Source organism: Melanaphis sacchari, unplaced genomic scaffold (assembly GCF_002803265.2).
Source record: "Melanaphis sacchari strain LSU unplaced genomic scaffold, SCAv2.0 Contig32_pilon_pilon, whole genome shotgun sequence".
Lineage (NCBI taxonomy): Eukaryota > Metazoa > Arthropoda > Insecta > Hemiptera > Aphididae > Melanaphis > Melanaphis sacchari.
This window is the reverse complement of record NW_020271199.1, coordinates 3,333,718-3,357,827: the sequence shown is the minus strand read 5'-3', so window position 1 is coordinate 3,357,827 and position 24,110 is coordinate 3,333,718. Positions and strand designations below refer to the sequence as shown.

The 24,110-nt window shown below is 26.1% G+C and overlaps 1 protein-coding gene across 1 annotated transcript; it reads left to right on the top strand.

Annotated features, from left to right (window-relative positions):
* Positions 1-1,675: 1,675 nt before the first annotated feature.
* Positions 1,676-22,584, top strand: LOC112596545. Its single transcript, XM_025342286.1, has 4 exons — positions 1,676-1,900; positions 2,334-2,587; positions 12,190-12,353; positions 22,149-22,584. Exons 2-4 carry the CDS (start codon positions 2,360-2,362, stop codon positions 22,306-22,308), a joined length of 552 nt encoding a protein of 183 aa, XP_025198071.1. The 5' UTR covers positions 1,676-1,900; positions 2,334-2,359; the 3' UTR covers positions 22,309-22,584.
* The last annotated feature ends 1,526 nt before the right edge of the window (positions 22,585-24,110 follow it).

The following is a 24,110-nucleotide window of genomic DNA, read 5'->3' as shown; positions in this document are numbered from 1 at the left end:
TTTACTATTTTTTTTAGGAAAGAGGGTCAAAATTAAAAAAAGATTTAAGTAATTTTCTTGATAATCGGTAAAAAACAAAAAATAAATAATTTAATAAAAAACGAGAATTTTTACGCTAAACATTTTTTGATAAAATTGATTTCTTTATTTTGTTATAATAATTCAAAAAAAAAAAAAAATTAACCGTAAAAAATTTGAAATTTTAACTATTACATTGTTATTTTTTATACATGTTGTGATTTTCAAAATATTTTGAATCTTTTTTGATTTATTTATAGATAGTTGAAATGTTTTAATTATTTTAGTTTTTTTTTTTTATAAATATCAAGAAAATTTATCAATGAGTAAAAATGAGTAAAAAACATTTTTATGCGAGTTGTTTATTTACTAATTTAAAAAATATTGAAAATGTACAGTTATAGTTATTTTTATAAGCATTTAAAGTTAGAATTTTGACTGAATTCGTCAAATTTTGAAAAATTACAAATTATTTAGTAATTAAAAATGTATAAACATTTACTTTTTTATTTAAAAATTTAATATTAGTTTTTTACCTATAACAATAAATAAAAACTCGTATAATGGCTGTTTTTCCTCAATCTATTTTTGTTTTTGTTGTATTTTAAAAACCAATTACCATTATAATATTTAACATTTTCACCATATTTTTATGTTAGCATTTCCAATAGTGAAATTTATTTACTGAAATATGCTGGTCATCTGTCTAGACATCTGACCTTCTCCATTCAGAATCGTTTTTCGTGTACAATAATTTATCATTGAATTCAAATTTATACACCGTTGCAACTCACTTAACACCTAATGCATAGTAAAGCGGTTACCACTTGCCTACCTATATCTGTAATACTACGTCTCGTAGTCAATAAATAACAATATATTTATTTTATTAGCGATATTTTTAATGTATTAAATATAAACATACTATCTTAATTTTTATTTTATATTTGTCTAAGTAGGCAATGCGGCTAGGTTAGGTTAATGACTAAAAATAATAAAATTTAAAATTACACTATACGCTCTTGTATGACCACATATTCAATGTAATTCAAAATTTAACTTTTACGTATAGCATAATAATTTTATTTTATACTAATAATGACAAATTAAAACATAAAAATGGGTTTAATTTTAACGTAAAGATTAAGTTTCATAAGTATTAAAAAATACTAAATCTTTAGAAATTATTGCAAATGAACAATGCATGATGATGGTTTAGTATTAAGTTAAAAAATATTGAGAGTTTTATGATTAATGGACTTGTATAAGTGCATTAAAAATATTTTAACGACAACAAATAATAATTCTTCTTATTATTATTTTTGACATAGTGTGCATAGTATAAAATATATTATGAAACCGGTTTTAGCCAACGGAGACGTACAACTAATATTACGACAATATAGGTAATATATACCGATAGCTTAGATAAATGGAGAATATGAATTAACGTGTTAGTTATATACACATAACATGTATAGGCGCATATCGTATCATAGGTAACAGATTGTTGTCCGGAAAGTCCGGACGAAATGAAAGTCATTTCGTAACGAGTCTTGGTGAACCGGAAGTTTTTAGCACTGCCGCCACCAACTCCTACCCTGGAGGCAGTGGCTGAACCCGACCGGCACGGTCGTCGTCAGGAAGTCCCGACTATCTCGTACCGTCAATTCGTTCTCGACCGTCGCAGAATTCAACGAGTGTTCTCGTGACATATCTAGCCAACAAATTGTACACACAATTTTTTTGTTGAAACTTAGTAGTTTTCAAAATTTTTATCGACATTTTTTACCTCTGCGGTTCCGATCTGGTCTCCTGCAATCAACGCGAGACATCGTTGCCAGTACTTGTCGTTTTGAGCAGTGTATATTCTATACATATTGTGAGTACCTATTCGTAATGATTTTCGTCTAACTGTCGTTAAACACATAGCTATGAGAATTTATAACCCAAAATATTTCGGAGATCAATATTAATCTGTTAATTTTAACTTTAAATATCTACGACTAAAAAATAACTAAGTTATTATACCTATCGGATTTTTAAAATATTATGATTTCTCTATTCTTTGCAGACGATTATTTGGATTATGAAATTAAATTACATTTTACGATAGTTCAAAAAACTTACATAATTTAATATTATTTTCAAAATTGTCATGACTTCAAATTTTGTTAAAAAAAAAAAAAAAAATACTTTTTAATTGACAAAATTTAAATAATACAGACGGAATTATTATTTAGCGATAAAAGACTTATTAATTCCCAATTATATAAAATACACACAATGGGTACGGTTGGAATCGTTTATTTCAGTGAGTACATCCGCAGCGACAGTCAATATGAGATTCGCGATAATCGGATTCTTAGTGCTGGTGATGGGCGCCGCCGTTAAGGCGCACATACATTTCATCAGACTGGCTTTGCTAGCTGCCATGGGACTGGCCGGCATGTGGATGATGCACAAACTCGCGCAAGATTGGCACAAGATTTCCTCTAGTAGACCGGCCAAGCCAGCAGCCATGGCCGGAAGGCTTTTGGGGCTCTGGAAGAGATCCATACCGGACGAAGTGAGTGTAAATAATAATATTTAATTTGTTATTACTGAGAATAAAAAAAGGTTTCAACAATAAAATCTTTAACTTAAATTTATAAGCTGACATTGATTGAACGAGTATATACTTATCAGTTAAATAAGGTATAAGCAAGGTAGAAATACAATGGATATATTTTTATTTTTTTTTAATAATATATTACATTAGATTGGCGACAGTGGTAGCTAAAGACCTTTTAGAGATTTGCGCGTAGTAAAACTGTTTTTCCAATTTTTTAAAAGAATAAGAAAAATATTAATTTGTACTTAGGTAATTGTTATTGAGCAAAATATTTTTCGCCTCATTCGCCTTTGAAGTAAATGTAATTTAATTTTTCGATTAATCGAAATTGAAAATAAATACATTTTGTGCAAGCACAATAAATTATCCTTCGAGTTTATCATGCGAATATCGCGTATGGGAGGTCACGTTTTAGTTAAAGTCAATATAGGCGAGTATAATATATAGGGTTAGAAAAAGTGACTCTAAACTTTTCAATTTTTATGTAGTATCAAATTGTTCAGCTTTGTTTATTTATTTATTTATTTTTATCATAATTAACCCAAATACTAATGGTAAAATCTACATCAGATTTCAGCAATTAAAACTTTTTATCTTTCTGATTCTGAGTGTGAAATAACAGATTTCGGATTGTTTTTCTGGATTCGATCATACTGACAGTGACAGTTCATTGATGACGTTTATCGATTGGATATGTAACTACTTAACTAATTTTCTAAAGTTATTTTTGTGTCCATAAAACGCATTTGTATAGGTTTAAATTGTAGTCTATTAAATTATGTCTATTTCAATTGATTATTGAAAATTTCAAGTCCATTCATGCATAATTGAATATTTTTTACTTTCATTATATATTTTTGAAATTATTGATAGGGTTTTTTTTATTTGTATCTAAAAGAAAATACGTACCTACCTGGTTGTTGTTTTTTGATGGTCTACGTAATTATAAAATGCTTCATTGTATTATTACGAATATTTGTAGATCATTATTCGGTTTGGACCCAGATCTGAGTAACACTGCTTGCGTATTCTACTTCGTTACTCGTTATTTATAATGTTAAAAAATAAAATTTTAAATATTAAATTTTCAAGTAGAAAATGCATGCTCTCGTAATAATAACATTTCTTGCGTTTCATTGGTGTCCTGACAAAGTCGGTGTGCTATTATTAAAACGCAATCGTATATTTTGTCTGGAGAACCAATTATTATTCAATTGTCGTCAAACATATCGGACCTCCGAGGACTGTTAAAAAAATAATAATAATGATAAATAAATAAAAACGTAAATAACAACCACTCGTTTCGCTTCCGAGCTAAATGGTTGCGTCGCCGAGACAGTTGGACACAATGAAGTAATGATAATATAGTCGGTCTATTGTTCGTAAACTTTACCAGCTACAAAATCTGTTGGGTTTTCAAACTGTATGCATGTATTATGTTAATAAAATGTTTTATTATTTAAAATCATTATACCTACACTGTCTGCAATACTATTGGTCTCTTTGGAATGACGTACGGCAACCTGTATATCCGTCAATATTTTTTATCTCGTTACCATTGAGTCATTGAGCAATAATTATAACATAAATAATTAAAAAACTTATGAAGACGATACGATTAATAACATTTATGTAATAATATAACAATATGAAAACAATGATCCGCGGGGACGACTATTGAAAAATTACATGAAACAAATTGTAGTCGAAGTCAAACATACACACCCGCATACACTCATGCACATACAAGTTTAGAGTGTAGAACGAATGTAAACGGAAAAGGGATTTTTTAATGAGACCCTTATGATCTCGTGCGTCACTTGTACATTATAAATATAAAATATTTAACCTACCGCCGACGATCTTCTGTACAAGAAACCATAAAGTATAAACGCGTGAAAATAATTTTAGTTTTACGTGTGAATTCTAAACACGGAGAACCAAAAATTAATTTTCGGTAAAGAAAATTAACGGTTGACCTAGATCATAAAATCTCAAGACTGTTTTTATTGGTGAGTTATATTTGTTCGTAGCGCACATACTATTGTTGCAGAGACCGGTCTGACAGTTTAAATTGAAAACATTTGTTTTGAAAAAGCGTTTTAAGGCTTACCTACGAGTGTGAGCAGATTTTCAGGCGTAGTTCGCAAAGTTTTTTCTCATATTATGATAATTAATCAGTAAGCTCCCAACAATTTATCATTTTTATTCTTTTGATTGCAGAAATCTATGAACAATTTTTTATATTATGTTCTGTACCTATGCTGATTCAAATATGTGTACATAAAATATAAAAAAATATCGCGTACACAAGTATACATATTATGTATTTATTGAATTTAAACCATTGGGTTTAGGGAAAATGGTCGGTTTAATAGAAGGTAATAATAATTGTGGATCATATAAAGTAAAGTTATAATTACACGCGATAAACACAATGTATTCGATAATTAAACATTAGTTTAAAAACAAATTTTTCATATAATAGCCTAATGAAAAGGTAAAAATATTTTAATACCATCAATTTTTGATTGTTATTTGATATTCAGCTTCATCTTGGCGTTAGTAATCCAGATAACTAGTATATCATATTAGACTTCTAATTATGTAATTTCGATCTCGGTTTGTTGTCCGGTTCAGCTGTTTATTAACTATATACAATTGTTAGCCTAAAATGGTCTATATAGGTAGAAATATTGTATACCTACCAAATATAAAAAGAAAGTAGCAAAATCCTTTTGTTGTTGTTTTTAGTTTTTTTTTTTTTTTTTAAGTAACTTGTGTTTGTGCGGCATATGTGAATTTTGTCTGTACATATATCTATAATTTTTAAAATATATATTCGATTTAAATATAAAAAAAAAAATTACGACAAATACAATAATTGTATTTAGAATAGTCTAAAATATGTAACTAAACCTAACCTGTTCACCATACTGTAATTATTGAGTACTAATATATATATATATATATATATAAAACAAATAATATTAATATGTGTTTTAATTTGTAATAAACGCGATCAACCATATCCTCCGATGTAATCTTGAAACATAATCATTAGCACATGTGGAGGTAGGTTTTTTAAAAATAATATAGATACATAATCTGTACGTGCAGTGAATTATTTAGATAAATGTATTCAAAATTCTAAAAAGTTTATCTTTTTTAATCTTAAATAGATAAAAATAATTTAAATTATCTTTTTATCTTTATATTTAAATAAAATGATTATCTGAGATAAATTATTAAGTGTATTTTATTGTAGTTATTTTATGGTACAACTATAAGTCCATTCTTGCTGTAAACGCTAGTCGTATTTAAACACCCGTATTTATAAGTGTAAAAGTTTAAAATTATAAATTTATTCTATTGTATTTATAGCTAAAATTCCAATTTTAAATGATCTGTTTTTTAACTAGATACATTTGATCAACTTTTCTCTATTATCTTGATAAATATTTTAGGTGTAAAATGTATTAAATAATAAGTAAAGGTAGTTATTATTATAGGCTTCATTTTAATAATAATAATAAGTACTTAAGTATTTATGAATAATCTTCAATACGAATAATGTATGTCGATTCGAAAAAATAGAAGTGTTTTAATGAGATCCTAATAGACACCTAAAATTATTAATTATTTTAAAATCCTGGGCTATATTATTAATAATTAGGTATAACTTGAATTTATTTTTTTTTTATCTCTATGTTATATACCATTAATGATAGTTTAATCAATTATGGTTGAATTTTATAAAATGCAACAAAATTTTTACAATAATTAGGTAATTTAAATTTAAATTGTGCTAAATAGACAAGAATTTACTATAATTATATTAACTATAAGTGATAGAACTTGCAATAAATAAAATCCTTAAAATATATAATAATAATTTTTAAAATAACATTGTGTTAAAAAAAAAAAAAAGTAGAAAATGTTTAAATATTACATATCAAGTATTTGTTAAAACAATATAAAAATGAATAGATCTTATTTAATAATTTATAATTAACTAATAAATAAATAATCAAATATATTAATATATATATAAATATTTAATTAATACAGTATTACAATTTATGAGTTTTATATGAGTTCGTCTGTAACAAAAACAAAATTAAATGAAGATCCTATAACTTTTAATTATTTTTGCTTAGTATAATATTATGGAACCTTCAGATATTTTCCAATGTCGTTAGATTTGATTCGTATACACAGATATAATTAGTCAATATATATTTCAGTATAGAGAAAGAACGTACAATGTTGACTGAAATAGATACTTGATAAAATATACCAAGTCGCTACTAAATGCATCATTAGGTAATTCTTATAACGTTAATTTTTCTATTGATAATATTTTGGAAAACACTATATTGACCAAAAATATAATTTTTATAAAAATAGTAAAATGCAAAACATATACATTAATATACTAATCAATTTCAATTTTTTCCCCCTAAAGTATTATGGAAAATGTAAAAATATATAAGTACAAACAAAATGTTGTAGCTATATTTTCATTTTTTATCTAAAGAAATCTAATTATATCTTATCTTAAATATTCTATAGAATTATAAAATAGACACGCAAATCCAAGTTCTGATCCATATAATAAACTCAGTGATTACTATAATTTTTATTTACGTGGTAAAAATAGCGACCAGCACTATTTTAGTAGTAACCTACCACTACATTTAATAAAAAAAATAAATAAAAAATACTGTTAAAATAAGAATTTTCAAAAAATAATATTTTTAATTTTTATTTGTATAGATAAATATCTTTCATTTATGTTAAAGATAATTTTGAACATTATACCCTATACAGGGTTAAATATTTAGTCCTTACTTGCAAACTAAAGAGAGTGATGTGTTTGAATTTATTGTTAGTTATCAAGTACGAGGAATATATATATATATATATATATATATATATATATATATATATTGATTTTTATTTGTTTATAATATTATATCGAAGTACTTATTTTAATAGAAAACGTAATTATAAATTTCGATAAAAAATTTTCAATAATATTTTCAAATTTATGTATTCATTTTCTTTACGGATCTGTATCCTCTTCAAACACGAGTAATGCGTTTAAAATTTATAAGAGTTTAATTCTTAATTTGGAGATCAAATAATGTTTCGAACAGGCAGTTATAGTCTATAGATACTTTAAAAGACAATATGTAGAATTCGAAACTCTAAACATACTACAGAAATTTATATTTTAATTAAAAAACAAATTACTTAATTATCCGATGTTTTTGTAAAGTTGAAATAGATAAATTGAATAGATATTTTTCTTTATTTCTATGATTTTTAAATAATTATAATTCTTCGAATTTAGGAATGATAAGTAAACAAATCAAAAGAACAATATGAATAATATCGAATATTTACGAAATCTATTACTAGATATGAGGCTATGTATGTGTAGGTGGTAGAAAAACCTGAAACTAATTTTCTGATTAATTAGATCATATTATCCATATATTCTATAAAATAATTGTTAATTATGTTTTAAATTAGAAAAAAATTGAGGATCTAAATTACACATTTGCAGTTATTATCGATTCTATTAATACAATTAAGTATGTATAAACAATAAAATTATTGCTGTGCGAGAGAAATGTAAGATTTGATTTTCAATTATTTCATACTGCTTTAATATTTGTATCAACGTAATAATAAATTAGTTATATATGATAATAAATTCATGATGTATAGTACTGTATACATCATACGATTTCATCATTATTCATGTTCAAATTCACTTTCTTTCACCTCAATGCTCAATGGCTCTAGAAGTATTATTTAAGAGTGTCAAACCTAATATTAATCATACAGTTTTTTTAGTGTCGCGTACTCGTGTCACGCCATAATACATTTCAATATGTATACACTTTAATACTACTAGTATATAGGTTACGGAAAAGACATACTGGGTGATTCATTTAAAATTTATTTTAGTAATGACGTATTTTTTATTTTATTTATTTGATATTTAGAAGCAGAATAATTGCATAATTATTTTGATATAAATATGAAATTAAAAATAAATAAGTTGTTCTTAAAAAAAAAAAAAAACAACTACAACAGATAAATAGATAAAAATAACATGTTTTTATAAAAATGTAGTTTTACTTAAAACTATAAGTATAAAATTATTTTTATTTTTCAAAAGCATAACAATTGATTTGTAATATTTTATTGTATTCATGGAAATGTATTTTTCTGCACATTAATTAGACGTAGATAGTCACTATAGTGAGGTAAACATAAAAGGCGCAGGGAAATTTTAAGGGTGCTAAGGGTTACGTCGTGACAATTTTGCTATGCACAAGAAAAAACAACTTAACCATATCCTCATTATTCTGAATTGATTGACGTTGATTGCAGGTAGCACATACCTTGCCGAATAGTTAAGTACGTCAAATAATGTCGTGTTATTAATCCCCACTACATTATTTTGTGCGCTTATCGATGCATTAAATATTATATGGACAAAGTTTTATTTCCAATTGAACGCACAGATTTGTATTAAGGCAGTAGACAGAGGAATAAATTTTGATACAACAAAGAGTGGTGGTTATATTGTAAATTATACTGACAAAATTGGTACACTAATATTTACATTTCTTTTGAATACTTTTTGGGCTGTCGGTTAAGTGTATCAGTCGTATGTATACAATAATGATTAATGGATAAAAATTAATTACTGAAAATACGTATATTGATCGTCAATGAGTTTATTGTGAAAAAAATTGATAAGTAAGAAAAGTTATGGTCAGTATAATATAATTAGTTTTAAAGTTTAATACTAATCGTTATTCAATAATATTTTAAAAATAAAAATTGTTTAAAACGTAAAAATATGCGTTCGTCAGTACTTATCGATATTATAGAATGTTTAAGTTAAAAATAATGCATGATACCTATCTAAAAAGGTTCTCAATTTTAAAAAAAAGCAAGAAACCAATTATAATAATTTAATATATTATAATATGAGCGGTGTCGTTAACTATGGAAATACTGAGACTTTTTCTCCGGGGTTATTAACAATATTTTTTAGATAAACTAAATTAAAAAGCTCAATTTACCACCATTAGTTATCCTCACTAAAAGTTTATTTCATAAAATATGGACAGAATATAATATAAATATATAATATAGGTACATCGCAGACCTGTGTTGATTGTTGTAACTCGTCTTAATTCATTCGCCTCAACGCAATCCTGCACGTGCTCTTTGATTTTTTTATTTAATCGACGAAAAACGAAACGTTAATTCTATTCGGCTTATCGCTGTAGAGGTCAGCATTAATTGTTCAGTCCACCGCTTTTCCATTACGTTTTATTTTATTTATTTATTTTTTTTAATCCCATTTCAATTACGGTATAATATATTAATATATAGATATAGACTATACATATAGTCCCATCTTGTTCAGTTCGGATGATTAAAGTTTATTGGTGACTTCGATCTGAAATGACTCTCACTATAAATCCTTCATAATTACGTTTACAATCTAAAACAATAACTAATATTACGAAATTATGATCATCATAATTCAGTTTAATAGCGATGTGTTGGGTAGACATGGAAGCATAAAATTTTTGGGATGTAGACGTATAGTGTACGAATAAAAGTCCTGTTTATGATTTTCTAACAATAATTATATGGTCGCGTTATTTTATAGCCAATTACACGCAGCAAAATACCCAATCAATACCTATTACAATGTTTTATACGTATGATAGGTATCTTACAGTCTTTTAAAAGTACAGATATAAATATTAGTTTTGAAAAGTATTTAAAATACGTATTTGAACACTCAGAAAAAAAATTAATTTGAATACTAATAAAAATACATCATAAAATAATTTATAGGTTATTTTAAAAATGAAGTATAAAAACTCTGGAAAATTTGTTATAATATACTTTTATTTAGACTTTGGATTGTACTTTTTGACTCAAATCATATTAATTTCTCAATTATTATTTTTAAAACGTGATTGAATTTGAAATATCAAATGTATGAACTATAAAGAAAAATTATTTAATAGTGAGTATTTGATCTTAAATACAGTTACTTTAAGAAAATATTTAAAATAATTTGTCCTGATACTACTACTTTTTTAAATATGTATTTGATTATTTAAAAGGCTTTTTGGATGTTTTTACTGGAGTACTTTACACTACTAGTACTTATATAACGTAGTGTACCTAGTAAATTGTATGAAATGTGATTGATAATCATGAAAGACATATAGGGAACACTAATGGTTACGTGTTATATTCTACGATAACGTAAATTCGATGATTTGCGGTATATTGATTAATACGATATGACATTCTTGGGCTCGGAGAAACTTTCGCAAGCCGCACACATGGATAGGTACACATGTTGTGTAACGTTATAATTATAATAATTAAAACAAAATCAAAGTCGTAGTTATTATGATTGTAAACAAAAAGTGGCTGCGGTTAATATTCAACGATGATCATTAAAAGAAAAGCTCAAATCATTTTACGTCTCATTATGATTTTACATTTATCTCGTACGTTATATAAGACACACGTTCGCGTAACAATATCTATCTCGCATTTATAAACAATTAATAATTATCATGCAATAAATATATTTGTTTTTGATGATAACTGGTGAGTAGGTAGTTATCCTTAAATATCTAGTATTAAACTTAGTTTTTTAAATGCTATTTTATTGGCTTTTTAAATATTAGTATTTAAATTTCTAAAAATATCAAATTGACGGCTAAATGGAAATACTTTAATTTGCTATGTTATTAATTTGTTATCAGTTATTCTAATAATATGCCCATACTTTAACGCATGTATTATGATTTATAATATTTGTATTAAGTTAATTAGAACTACCAGTACATCTTATAAGTGGTGTGTTGATATTACAGGGAATTAATTTTAATCGAGGCTATCTAACAGTTGTTCATTTAGTTGATCATTATTTATTACATTAAATAATCAATTTCATAGCCAATTTTATTTTAATATATTAATAATAATATACTTACTTAGTATTTGTATTTATCTAAACATTTTTCGAGATATATTTAAGTTATATTTGAAGCATACTTTTTAAATAAACCTATCTTTATTTAAATATAATTAAAAATAACTTTTATAATATTTTAAACGTTCTTAGATATATTTAATATATACAATTTACAAACAAAACAAGAATAAATTAACCTTTATGAACATGATTTTAACTTAATATATTGTACTTAAAATTCATTTAAAAAAGTTATGGATATTATAATTTATAACGGATACTTGAACTATTTAAAAAAAATTAGAAAATTAATTAACTAGTCAAGTTAACATTTTTGAAAAAAAAAATAACTTTTTAACCAGTTAATGCCTATATTTTCTAAAAAGAATATACTGTAAATAATTATTGTTGTTACTATACCTATGAATGTCGACTTACTTCAATATTGATAATAATTATTATGCATTATATATTATTTTTTATTACAATTTCGACCCTTCTCATTTTACAGCACGTCAACGCATACGTCGAAGAGTCACTGGCTGATTTCTACAAATTCGACGAAATCCTTAGGCAAGACAGGTCGACGTGTGCGAGGAAAATGATATGTCAAATCGCGGCTACGCCTGAAAATCAGCTCAATAAAGTGGAAACTAATCTACTCAAGTTGCTTAGGTGAGTTTTCGATAGTGTTTGCTATGTATATAATATATATATATATATATATATATATATATATTATGTATATTATACTAACCAAAATTAATATAAATCATAACGCATGATAGGACAATAATAGTAATAAAAAATAAATTATATGCGCTACGACGAATAAGAAATAACAGATATTAGAAGTGTCACGATTTTTTCAAATTTAATTGATACATTTACTGATTATATAATTTTAAAAATATATACTTACGTTTTCAATTGAGTTAACTTAATATTGTAGCGTTAAGGAAGAACAAAATAAATACAACATAAACAATACATGTAAAAAACACAAAATATTGTAAAAATGTAACAGATATTGTTATTGATAAAAATGGGAGTTTAACTTAACATGTACATAAAATAATATATATATATATATATTTGTTCATTAAACTATAATTTAATATATACCAGATCTATATTGGTTATTATATTGCAATTCGATATTTCATTAAAAGTTTTAAAAAAAAATTACGAAATGTTGTCGTTGGTACAAAACAAAAGCCATCAGCTGTTTTAAGTGATATTGTATAGGTAATCGATTACTTTAGTATTATACTCATTATCTAATTGTTTGCAAGAACGGACTAATTTTAGGTAAAACAGGTTGGGTTCGTAGGCTTAATATAATTGTATATTTGTCTGTTTATAAACAAACAAATCCGAATAAAACTTATTAAATGGCAATAACAATGAAATATCATTCGGGTATTTGCGTGTATAAGAAAAATTTGCAATTATTGAAAATAAATATATATATATTATAATTGTATATTTATATACAGTGACTTTTCTCAGTTTTCCATGCACCTATGCACACTTTATTATTTTTTTATTTTTTTATTTTAAAGCCTCGGCATCTAGGGCCATTGGCTACTACAAATTTATGGGGTTACATTGGAAGGTAATTGCTTAATATTAATACATATTATTTTACAGAAGGTTGATTAAATTAGAATTGATTATAAATTATATCGTGTTTTGAATGTTGGCTGGCTGAAGGGCTTCGGCGAGAATGGATGGTACTCCATCATATTATATATTGTAATACAAATGCTATATCAGAGTTATGATTTTATTTTAGGTATATATTTCATAACTCATCAAATTATATAAAATATGCAGAATTATTAGAATTACTTGTGTTCTGTTAAATTGTTTGCATTCAGTGCGTTTTATCCAACAAACCATTTGGATCGATAAATAAATGAGCTAGTGCGGTTAATAATCGTAGTAGTATTTAATAAAATATTTAATTATTTATTTTCTGATTTTCGGTTCCATGTAAATTTTTACATACCAAATTATTTATTAAATTAAATTTTATTAAAATTATCAAATATTTTACTACGTCATCAAAATACGTAATTTGGATTTTCAGATATATTCAACGATGTGGATAATGTGTAGCTCCGTTGTATTTTTCTAAGCATGTTTCGTTTGTAATGAGTTATGTGCGTTGTATCTACTTAAAGGAGTGCATAAATATAGGCGGCTGAACATGTCATAATAATATATTTATTCATAGAAACTAAGGATAAGAGGCAAAAGACCGTAAAATAAAAAGGGGAAAAAATCGAGTAAAAACACTAAACAAGTCTGTGTTAATTTATTACGACTAAAGGAAAAGTTCCGAGTTTGAATTGCAAATATAAAAATGTCTAATTTATAAAGATAATTAGACCACTACATTTTATATTTTTATGAGCGCTACATAAAGTAACGACTATAAAGTAGGTAGGTACCTGTGCTTTATCAGCACGAACTAATTTCGTTTTCGTTTATTGTACACAACGCTCGCCTTCGATAAGAACTGTAATTATTTATAAATCAAAGTTGTGTCAAACATTGAATTGCCATAATATGGTCGTTATTTATCTCATATTCGTATTCCCACTATGTAATTATTATACACAAAATCGATCTTGGCACTTAAATTTATATTGATTGAAGTTTTCAGTGTATATATTATATATTAATATATTTTTACGCTATTTAAAAGTATTAAGTTTAATCGTAGGTTTTTTCAGAGCACAGCGTGTACGATGTAAGATTGTAATGATAATTCGATTATCGCATAGGTCAAAATAAATGTTATTAATGTTATTAGGTATTTTGTTTTTTTTTTTTCGTAAAATAAGCCTAGAACCACAAATCGTAGCAATAAATGTACGCTATTTATCGAGCTTATAAATAACAGTAACAGCAGAGTACAATTATAAATCGCTGTAATACCAAATACTTTCTGTGTTTATTTGGTTTGCTAATTTGAGATGGATGTAGATCAGCTAAAAACTCGAATAAAATATAAGTGAATAGAGAACGGTTTTGAGGTGTGTAATACATACTGTGTATATTTTATAATATTATAAAAAAATATAGTGTCGTGCATAGTTGTTAAACGCAAACTATTTAGGTGGGTATACCACTAAGATGATTTGGAATTATAGTGTTATATAATAATCCTAATACAACATATCTTGTTAGGTAAGTAATCAGGCCTTTTTGGGAAACAAACACTTGTAGCCATTCATGGTATACGCATCGATTTGAAGTTGGCACATGCCATCCGTTCCGAAACGTTTCTGTCTTAAGTTTTGGTCACTTTATTTGCTAACATATTTTTGCAATAATGATGTTAATATTAATTTTGTTTGTTACGTAATTATTGATTTTTTTATTGTAGTATTTTATTGTTATTGTGTGTTCTGAGGGTTTTGGCTTTCAGTAATACCATAACTTTAAATTATGTACTAGAATGAAAACGAATATAATAGTATATGACCTGTAGCACGAAATTGACTGAAGTTGACGTTCGACAATAGTATTGCAATGTTCATTAAATTGTATTACAACGTCTCCTGCGGGACAATATAAATCGCAGAATGTGCATGATGATAACTGATTTCGTGTCGTTATTATTGAAATTTTGTTTTATACGAATTGTCAATTTTACAACGAATCAAAACGTGCACCTAACCTAAGCCGTGACAGGCTTTTTTATTCGCATAATCGCATACCAGAATATTCACAACCAACTGATGAAGTGTACGAGTTCACGTTTATTGGTAGCGTGACGATTTTGACAAGTGGTAACGAAGACCACGGTTATGGATGTACCACGTTTGTAAAACAAAACATAATATTTTACAAAATCTTATAACACAAATAAGACTAACGTTACAACTTATAACTATCATAGCATTAAACACAAAATCTAAGTAACGATGTCTTACCTATATTTTTTTTTTATCTCGACACTACCCTAACCCCACCTTACGCCAATAATACGACGCACTGTTTATAGCATATTTAACAAAAAAAAAAAAAAAAAAATACAGGGGTCGGTATCATCTGATCATATTTACGTTTAAAATAAAATTTATAGTAAATTAAATAATTTACAGTTCGAAATAGTGTGTCATACGTGGCCGAAGGTATTATCACGGTTAAATCGCGAGATATAAAATGTTCGTTTAAGGGTTTTCGTGGCATCAATTCTATTACGCGCTTTATCGTGTGCAAGCGTCTGTGTTATAATAATGATGATTTATCGAATGCGCAGCGTCCAGATATACGTTAGGGTGCAATAGGGATTAGAGTCCGGCGGTGTTTTGACCCGATTCATGCGTAAGAGGGCCAATTTTCGGGCATTTAGAATTTTAAAGTATCCGAATAAGCGAAAAACTGCCCTGTTGTTAACATTTAGGTAGGTAGCTATATGTTTTCTGGTTTTCGGTAAGCCAATAAACATTTTACAGGTACAAAAACGAGCAAACTTATTAGTTCGTTTCAAAAAAGTACTAAATTAATTAAGCCATTAAAAAAAAAAAAAACATATCGTTTTGGTTAAGAATTTTACCCGAGCTTATAACACATCTATTGAATTTAAAACATATATTATATTAGGTATGATACCTACTAAAATTTTATATTATGACAGCTCGGGGCTTAATGCATTTAAATATTTGTTTACAAACTAAATAGTAGAAATATGATTCGATACGCATTTTGTTTTTGAAATTCTTATTTATATTAAAACTTATTTAACCATGGTTTACACAATATGGTACAGATGCACGATTGTGTGTTAGAGAGCTGCATCATATGGCGTGTCGTTACTTATATAATTCTCATATGGTTTTATCCGGAAACACGTTATCACGATGTTCAAGCACATATTCAGAAAAAACTCCACACCCATTCGTTGACTATATTTGTAGTTTGTACAATCGTCATAACATAAACTAAATTTACGTTTCAAATGTTTCCAATACGATTTAATTGTTTTTGCTGTGATCTCACCTATTATCAAACTTAAATATATACAATAACAATATTAGCCCTCTCGCATCACTTATTTTTCTATAACATAATTTAAAATCGAGCTTTAAGTATCTATAATACTGCATCTACGTTTAAGTTGTACAATTCGCTATAATATTAGAAAAATTCTCTGTCAAAAGGTATAAAACTGTATACGTTTATTTTTACTTCATTTAGGTAATTGTTTTTTTGTTTTTTTTTTTGCGTTAGATAGAGTTGATGAATAAATGAGTATCATCCTTTTATCACCACAGCAAATAATACAGTTAGGTTTCTTCAATTAGCGTTGGAATATTAAAGGTATACGTGTACGTGAGTGTGTGTTGGGATTGTAACCACCCAGAATGTGAGTTTTATTTTTTGTTAATTCTACGTAATTCGTAGTTGCATAATTTGTACCTATTGAAATTTCAGACATTATACATATTATAACGTACCGTATACATCACCTAAATGTCAAATTGTTCGTAATAAAAATGATTAAACGTGTTTTCACGTCTTTAGACCATACTCTAGCAGGAGTGCACAAACGCGACCATAATAGCCTGTAACGACAATAATCATAATTTTAATTAATTACGAACAACTACAAAGAGATATCATTGCATTGCCAATATTACCTAATTATAAGAAGAATTTCATCGTATTGTTAATAATAATATGATCTTGTTATTTTTTTCCCGATGTGAGTCTATCTAACTGTTATTGTGTATAAGTTATTTATATAATAATATACATTTTTGATGCGTATCAGTTTCACGAGTAAATCGAAACGGAAAGCGAAAATAATTCCGATTGAATGCGTCGTGGAAGTCCGACCCGACGCAAATATACAGAAGTCATTATATAGGTAATATAGTTATATTATTATTACATCGAACATTAAACCTAATACCATGTTACGTGTTCTCCGCGATCGGCACGGCAATAGTATGTCGAGAGATTATTTGCACGTACGTCTGCGTTGTGCCTGTACGTGTATGTTATGAAGTGCCTACGTAAATAGCTCGTTATATTGTTTACACAACAAACGAGATTAAAAAGTTTTGTCTTCACCAATTAAATGAAGCTTTTCCTATAAATTCTTTAGAGGCACTCTTAACCAATCGAGAACGTCAGTAAGTGTGTTGCTTCGCCGAGATTCGTGTAAAGGCCGAAATGTTGGTATAATAAATATAGTTCATGATATTGATACACTATTAATATAAAGACTTACATTGAATTTACTGTGGATATTAAAAAATATAGTTAAAATATATTTCTGATAAACATTTTTTCGTTCTTATAGGGAATATATATTTTTTTAAATTATTGTATACAGAAATTTACAAACCTATATAAATAAAACAACACGACTTATTATAAAATATAATCATTAATTATTTTCAGTTGATAAGATTGGATACATAATGGTAATCTTTAAACACGCCTGCAGGACTTAATCTGTAATTTCAAATAACTAATTCAATTGATGTCCCTCATTTGTATATAAATATAATTACTTTGAGAAAAAATTATAAGTTGTTGTTTTTAATTTTTAAAGCCGTTAAGGTTTCAACAAAACAGGATGTAAAATATATTATTATGATAAGATTATGAAAATATTATGTCGGATTATATTGTGTGTGTTTGAGGTTTACAAACAAAAAAAAATTCTAGTATTCATCGAATACACGATTTCATCAAATTCGAATTGGATTTGGGAAAAAAGTAAAATATTTAGTATATAATATTATAACAAGATGTATTAACATAAATTCTTTTAACATTTTTTTCTGACAGGTGAATAATGTGTTAGAAAATACTTTTACATAATTCTACGATTGAACACGACAAACTGGAAGTGACACACGTCATCCTTTAATAGATAATATTAGAAAGTCGTTTTTCTATGATCACGTATAAATATATTTTTGGTCAATGTAATTTATTTTTTCGTTATTGGTTCCTATTTTATAAATATAATATATTAATGTGTAAATATTTGTACCAACGTATATTTTAATATTTCCAAACACAAACATAGATTCTTTAACTTTTTGGAGAATACAATAATGTTCCACAATATTTAAAAATTATGCCTGTTTTATGTTTTTATCAATATAATCATTATATTATTACATATCAAGTATCGATTACTGTTCAATTATCGAAAATAGGTTATGCATTAAAAACTAATTAAATTGTTACGTATTAACTGTTTTGATAAGAAATAGCTTTCGGTTTTAAATACATGATGGATATATTTTATTTAACTTCAGCCTTAAAAATGTATAGTCATTGCGTATACTTATATGACTATAGTCTATATGATATACGTATATATTATAACAATATTTCATTGAATACAATTTACCAACCGTTTTATGGTAGCAATACAATATATTAATGCTATTAAAAATCGTATTACGATACCAATAACAACACCGGACGAAAAAGTTTTTTATATAATTACTTTCTATGTAAGTAGTTAGTTTTTTCTTCAACTAATATTATTATCATTTTTTAAGTCGTCCTAATCAGTAATGTTGAGTTTCATACATTTTTTTTTTAAATTATAAATATCAAGTTTTGTATTTAATATAACATAATTGATATTTGATGAAATATATTTTTGAAAAGCATTTACATTTTAAAATATATATTTAAATAATTGAATAAAAAATGAAAAGAGGAAATATAAATAGTGAAAATTAATACATTTTAATTTTAATCGACCGTATTCGTGTAAAATAGATATAAAGTGTTTTGAAAAGATTAGAATTTATTTTTGTTAAACACATTGTGTAATTTTTATTAAAATATTTTAGCTCCCAAAGTTTGCAAGTACATCATAATTCTAGGCACTGGCAATACCGTCAAAATTTATTGCAAGTGGGTTTGACTATACCGTTTTCAGGTTTATAGTTTTTGTTAGCTTGATATTACTATTCAGAGTGGTGTTCATCGAGATTTCGAAAAAATAAAAATACGTCGAGGAGAGGATATTACGTATATGGTATGGTGGAAAAATTGACGTACGATAGATCTCCTCCAAAGATGTGTGAACAGGATCGAGCTGGGTTCACGTGTTATATAATATGTTATAAATAAACGGAGGTTAATTTATTACAGATAAGTTGTTTATCTTAAACAATAAATTTTGGACCATGAAAAAGTAAACTCTTGGAGATTTGTACAGACGGTAATTGCGAATAGTCTATAAACAATATGAATGTGCAGACTAAACTAGTAATATATGAGTTTAATAAAATACACATGGTGCACTTATATTTCATTACTAAATAGTCATTTTATCGGTAAGTTTATGAACTTTTAGAAAAAAATACGATTTAAAGATGTAAAAATACAACAATTTTGAAATACATTTTTTTTTTTTTTTTTTTGATTACTGCAATTATCATTAAAAGTTATTTAATTTTTTGAAATGTCAACATAATGTTGTGATATTATTTCAAATGATGTGAAAAAAAAAGTAAAAACAGTTGCATTGTACAGAAAAATGACTGATTAGTGATAAAAAGAATAAAAAACTTTGTATACACAGTTCGTATAGTGTCTATATTATGATCAGCAAAACAATGTACACGAAGACCATTGTTTTTTTCTTAGGCAGACGATGTGTATACAGAATTTATTCTACAATTATTCATATCAAATAAGGCTCAAATAAATATAAAAAAACGGATGATTTAATAGTTAAAAAAATAAAATAAAAATATTGCTTATGTATTATGTGCAATCTATTTAGCCCTTACATTAAATTCCATCAAAGATAAATTATTTAGTGATATATAATATAATTATTTACAAAAAATGAATAGTTTTTATGAAAAAAAAAAATATTTAAAATAAATCTTTATTTAAAAAAGAACATAAATTATCAAGAAACTGTAGTATTTAATTTTCAAAAGTAATTAGCATAATAATTGTTTTCAATTATTTTGGTATTTAATATTAAAATACAAAAACAATATGCTTTAATAAGAATATCTGAAGAAAAAAGTTCAATTATAATATAATATAGTAATTTACATGAATAATTAACTGCAAAAAAATATATGAAATATAATTAAGAACATGTACTAGTATATTCTATATTAAAACGAATTTTGATCGAATTCAGTTTCTTCAAAGGAGTAACAAAATAAAATATAATATATATATAATTACATTTTAAATGCACAGACCTAAAAATGCACAAACCTAACCTAACGTCATGGACCAAAAACCTTTAGTTCCTTTTCGTCTGTAACATTATTATTTTCGTACATAATATTATTCAAGAAACGCTAGTAGACAGTTTTCAGCGGAAATTCAATCGAAACGAAATAACGATATCTTATAGCAATTTTACCACAATAGAACATTAGTAACAACAACCACTTACGGTTTTGTGCACAAACTAGGCGTAAGCACTTTTGTCGCACCAGTGCAACATGAGTGGACCACAACCAATATGCCACGGCGCCGTTTATTTATCGAGCATAGAACTACAAGACTACACCACAACTCATAATATTGATTAGTTTTGAGACATAACAACTATGGATAAAACAATACATTCGGTCCGTATAAGACTAATTTTATAGAATACAAGAATGGTTTATTAAATGCGATTATTTGTTTGTTATAAGTGTCACTATAATTAGTAATTAATTTGTTAATTTTTAGCTAATTAATGTTAATGCAAAAGAGTCACAAAACAATACTTGCCTTAAGGTAATTTTAATTTATCTAAGAAGTCGCAGAAGATTAAATACAAGACTGCCTTCTTTCGGTATGAGTTATTTTTACGTGGAATAAAAACTAATTTTCGTGTAATGTGTAAGAGAAATACTGTATTTAGGCTTAAGAGTTATACAGCAGTATTCCAATTGTAATATTTGTAGTTATTGCAACTACTTATTTATATATATAACATAAAAATATGCGATAATTTTAGTAAAAATATCTTAAAATAAGGCAGTTCAGTATTTACTTAAATATTTGTATAAGGCTGAGAATTACATTTTTTTTGGTTTTAAAAAGTATTTCATAATTTTTGAAAAGTCTTATTTTAATTTATGTTATAAGTATTTAAGTAATTTTTAATGCGTAAATAAAATATCCTTTTTAATATTATTATATTCAAATTTCAATTTGATCTTTTTTTTTCCAAAACTTTATGCCTCGAGTTTATGTGGTGATGTTGAGTGTGAATTTGTAAATATCGATGTTATTTTTTGATAGTATGATTTAGTTTTTTAAAGTTATTGACACAATATCAGAAAAAAAATGAATAAATAGTGGGATATTGGTATCACTTTATAACCAATACAATATAGTCAGTGAAATTATTGAAATATGTCAATTTCAAATTGAAAAAGCGTTTCTTGTTCTTTTTTTTTACGTCTAACAGAAACTTTATGCGTTTTGTTAATTTTTCAGCCCCACCGAACATTTTGGCGAAAATATGGCAAAGAACATATTCCGAAAGGCCATGGACTTGGGACGGAGTAAAAAGAGCATGGAGGCGTGTCATACAGAGTATAAAAAATGCAGATTCAACACAAGACAAATGTTTAAATTATTCAGTTCGTTCATGTGACCCGGATTCATCGTTCTGCGCCCGTTTGTTTTTTACCGATTCGATACGAGCCTGTAAATTATGTGCCAAATACGTGTATTATTACTACTATTATTATTATTATTATTATTATTATTATTTTAATTTTTAAAATTAATATTATTATTTTTTATTATTAATTAATTGATTAGCTGTTTGTAATATGTAATTATATTATGTGCATATAATTAGCAAAGTTGGACCAATTAGTCATTGTTGTTTACTTAACAAAATTGAGTTAATCATTAAAAAATACCAATAAAATTACTATACCTATTACATTTAAAATGTTTTCAATATAGATGATTTGGAAATTAGTTGAGATCACTGACTATTTACACTAAATAAAAGTATAATTATGTGTAACTCAATATAAGCATAAAAAATAAAAATTTGTAAATAAGAAAACTATCCATTAAATTACTAAACTACTCATTTGTTAATAATGTAACTAAAAAACTGAAATTTTTTTTTTTCATTTTTAACGCATTTATTCGCAGTTAAATCTATTATAGTACAAAGTGAAGTTAGAAAATTACTTAAGAGTTAATCTTACTGATCAAGTCGTAAAGCTATAAATAAAAATAACTATCTAATTAGTAAGTACTTACAACTTTTAACATTGATTGTATACTTTATGTACGTATAATTGTAATAAATCGTCATTGTTATTGTTAATTTTTTACTATATTGTTGTATTATTATCGTTATAATTAACGTGATACCATATACTTAGCATACAATAAATAAATAAAAGTGTGAAAAATTGGACGTTGTATTAAAATAAATATCAATAAACGTATGTATGGTTTTCGAGATAAATTCAGATTTTGTTGTGGGATAACTGGATCAATATGATTTTCCGTTTTTGGGCATTAATTATTTCAATCGAATACTCATTAACTTCTAGTTTCATAATTTAATGGTATTGATGTGTTTATTGTAATTGGCACATTTTATATCATAATAGTATGTACCAACAAAATTGACGTACATATTATAATCATAATATTATTTTCATTTTATTCGTCAAAATTACATGCCGTATAACATTTCATTACATTATTTTTGACTTTGATTATAATACAATCAGTTATTTTGACAAGTCAAATTTTCACACCAATGTATTTTTGTTAAATTTCTATTAAAAAAAAAATGTCATATTATACACGACCAAACGAATATTTTTAGTTTTCAAACCAATCGGATAACACAGGTAATACATTATAACATATTACACGATATGTATTATTATTATTATTATTATTATTATTATTATTATTTTGTTGTTGTGTTAAACAATGTTTGTATACATACGCACGCATAATATTACAGCCGGCGTCTTGTAATATTATATTTAGCATATTATATTGCCGTTGAATAAAATACCATTTTACGAATATGTATGCGTACTTTGTGTACAAAGCTAAATTGTCGTTATAGTCCTTTGATTCGCGTTCGTATTTGCGTAGGTACATCAAACATGCATACACGGTAGTTATATGACTAGGTACACACAAAAAAAAATAAAAAATAAAAATACGCACACGTATGACATAATAGTAAGTATACAGTTATATTGCTCGCCGTGAGTTTGAGGAAATTCAATTTTTGTTTTTAAATATTTCGATGATGTTTTGCCCCGACGTTAATCGGCAAAAACACCAAATTTTAAACCACTGCACAACGCAGTATACACTATATACTATACCAGCGCTGTATACTTCGTACTCGCGCGAAATGTCTTGTACACGTAAATGTGTTTACATCTTAAAGAAAATAAA

Coding starts and splice junctions, on each gene's coding strand:
- LOC112596545 (XM_025342286.1), top strand. CDS start 2,360: ATGAGATTCGCGATAATCGGATTCTTAGTGCTGGTGATGGGCGCCGCC. Junction 2,588..12,189: donor AGAGATCCATACCGGACGAA/GTGAGTGTAAAT, acceptor CTCATTTTACAG/CACGTCAACGCATACGTCGA. Junction 12,354..22,148: donor AATCTACTCAAGTTGCTTAG/GTGAGTTTTCGA, acceptor TTAATTTTTCAG/CCCCACCGAACATTTTGGCG.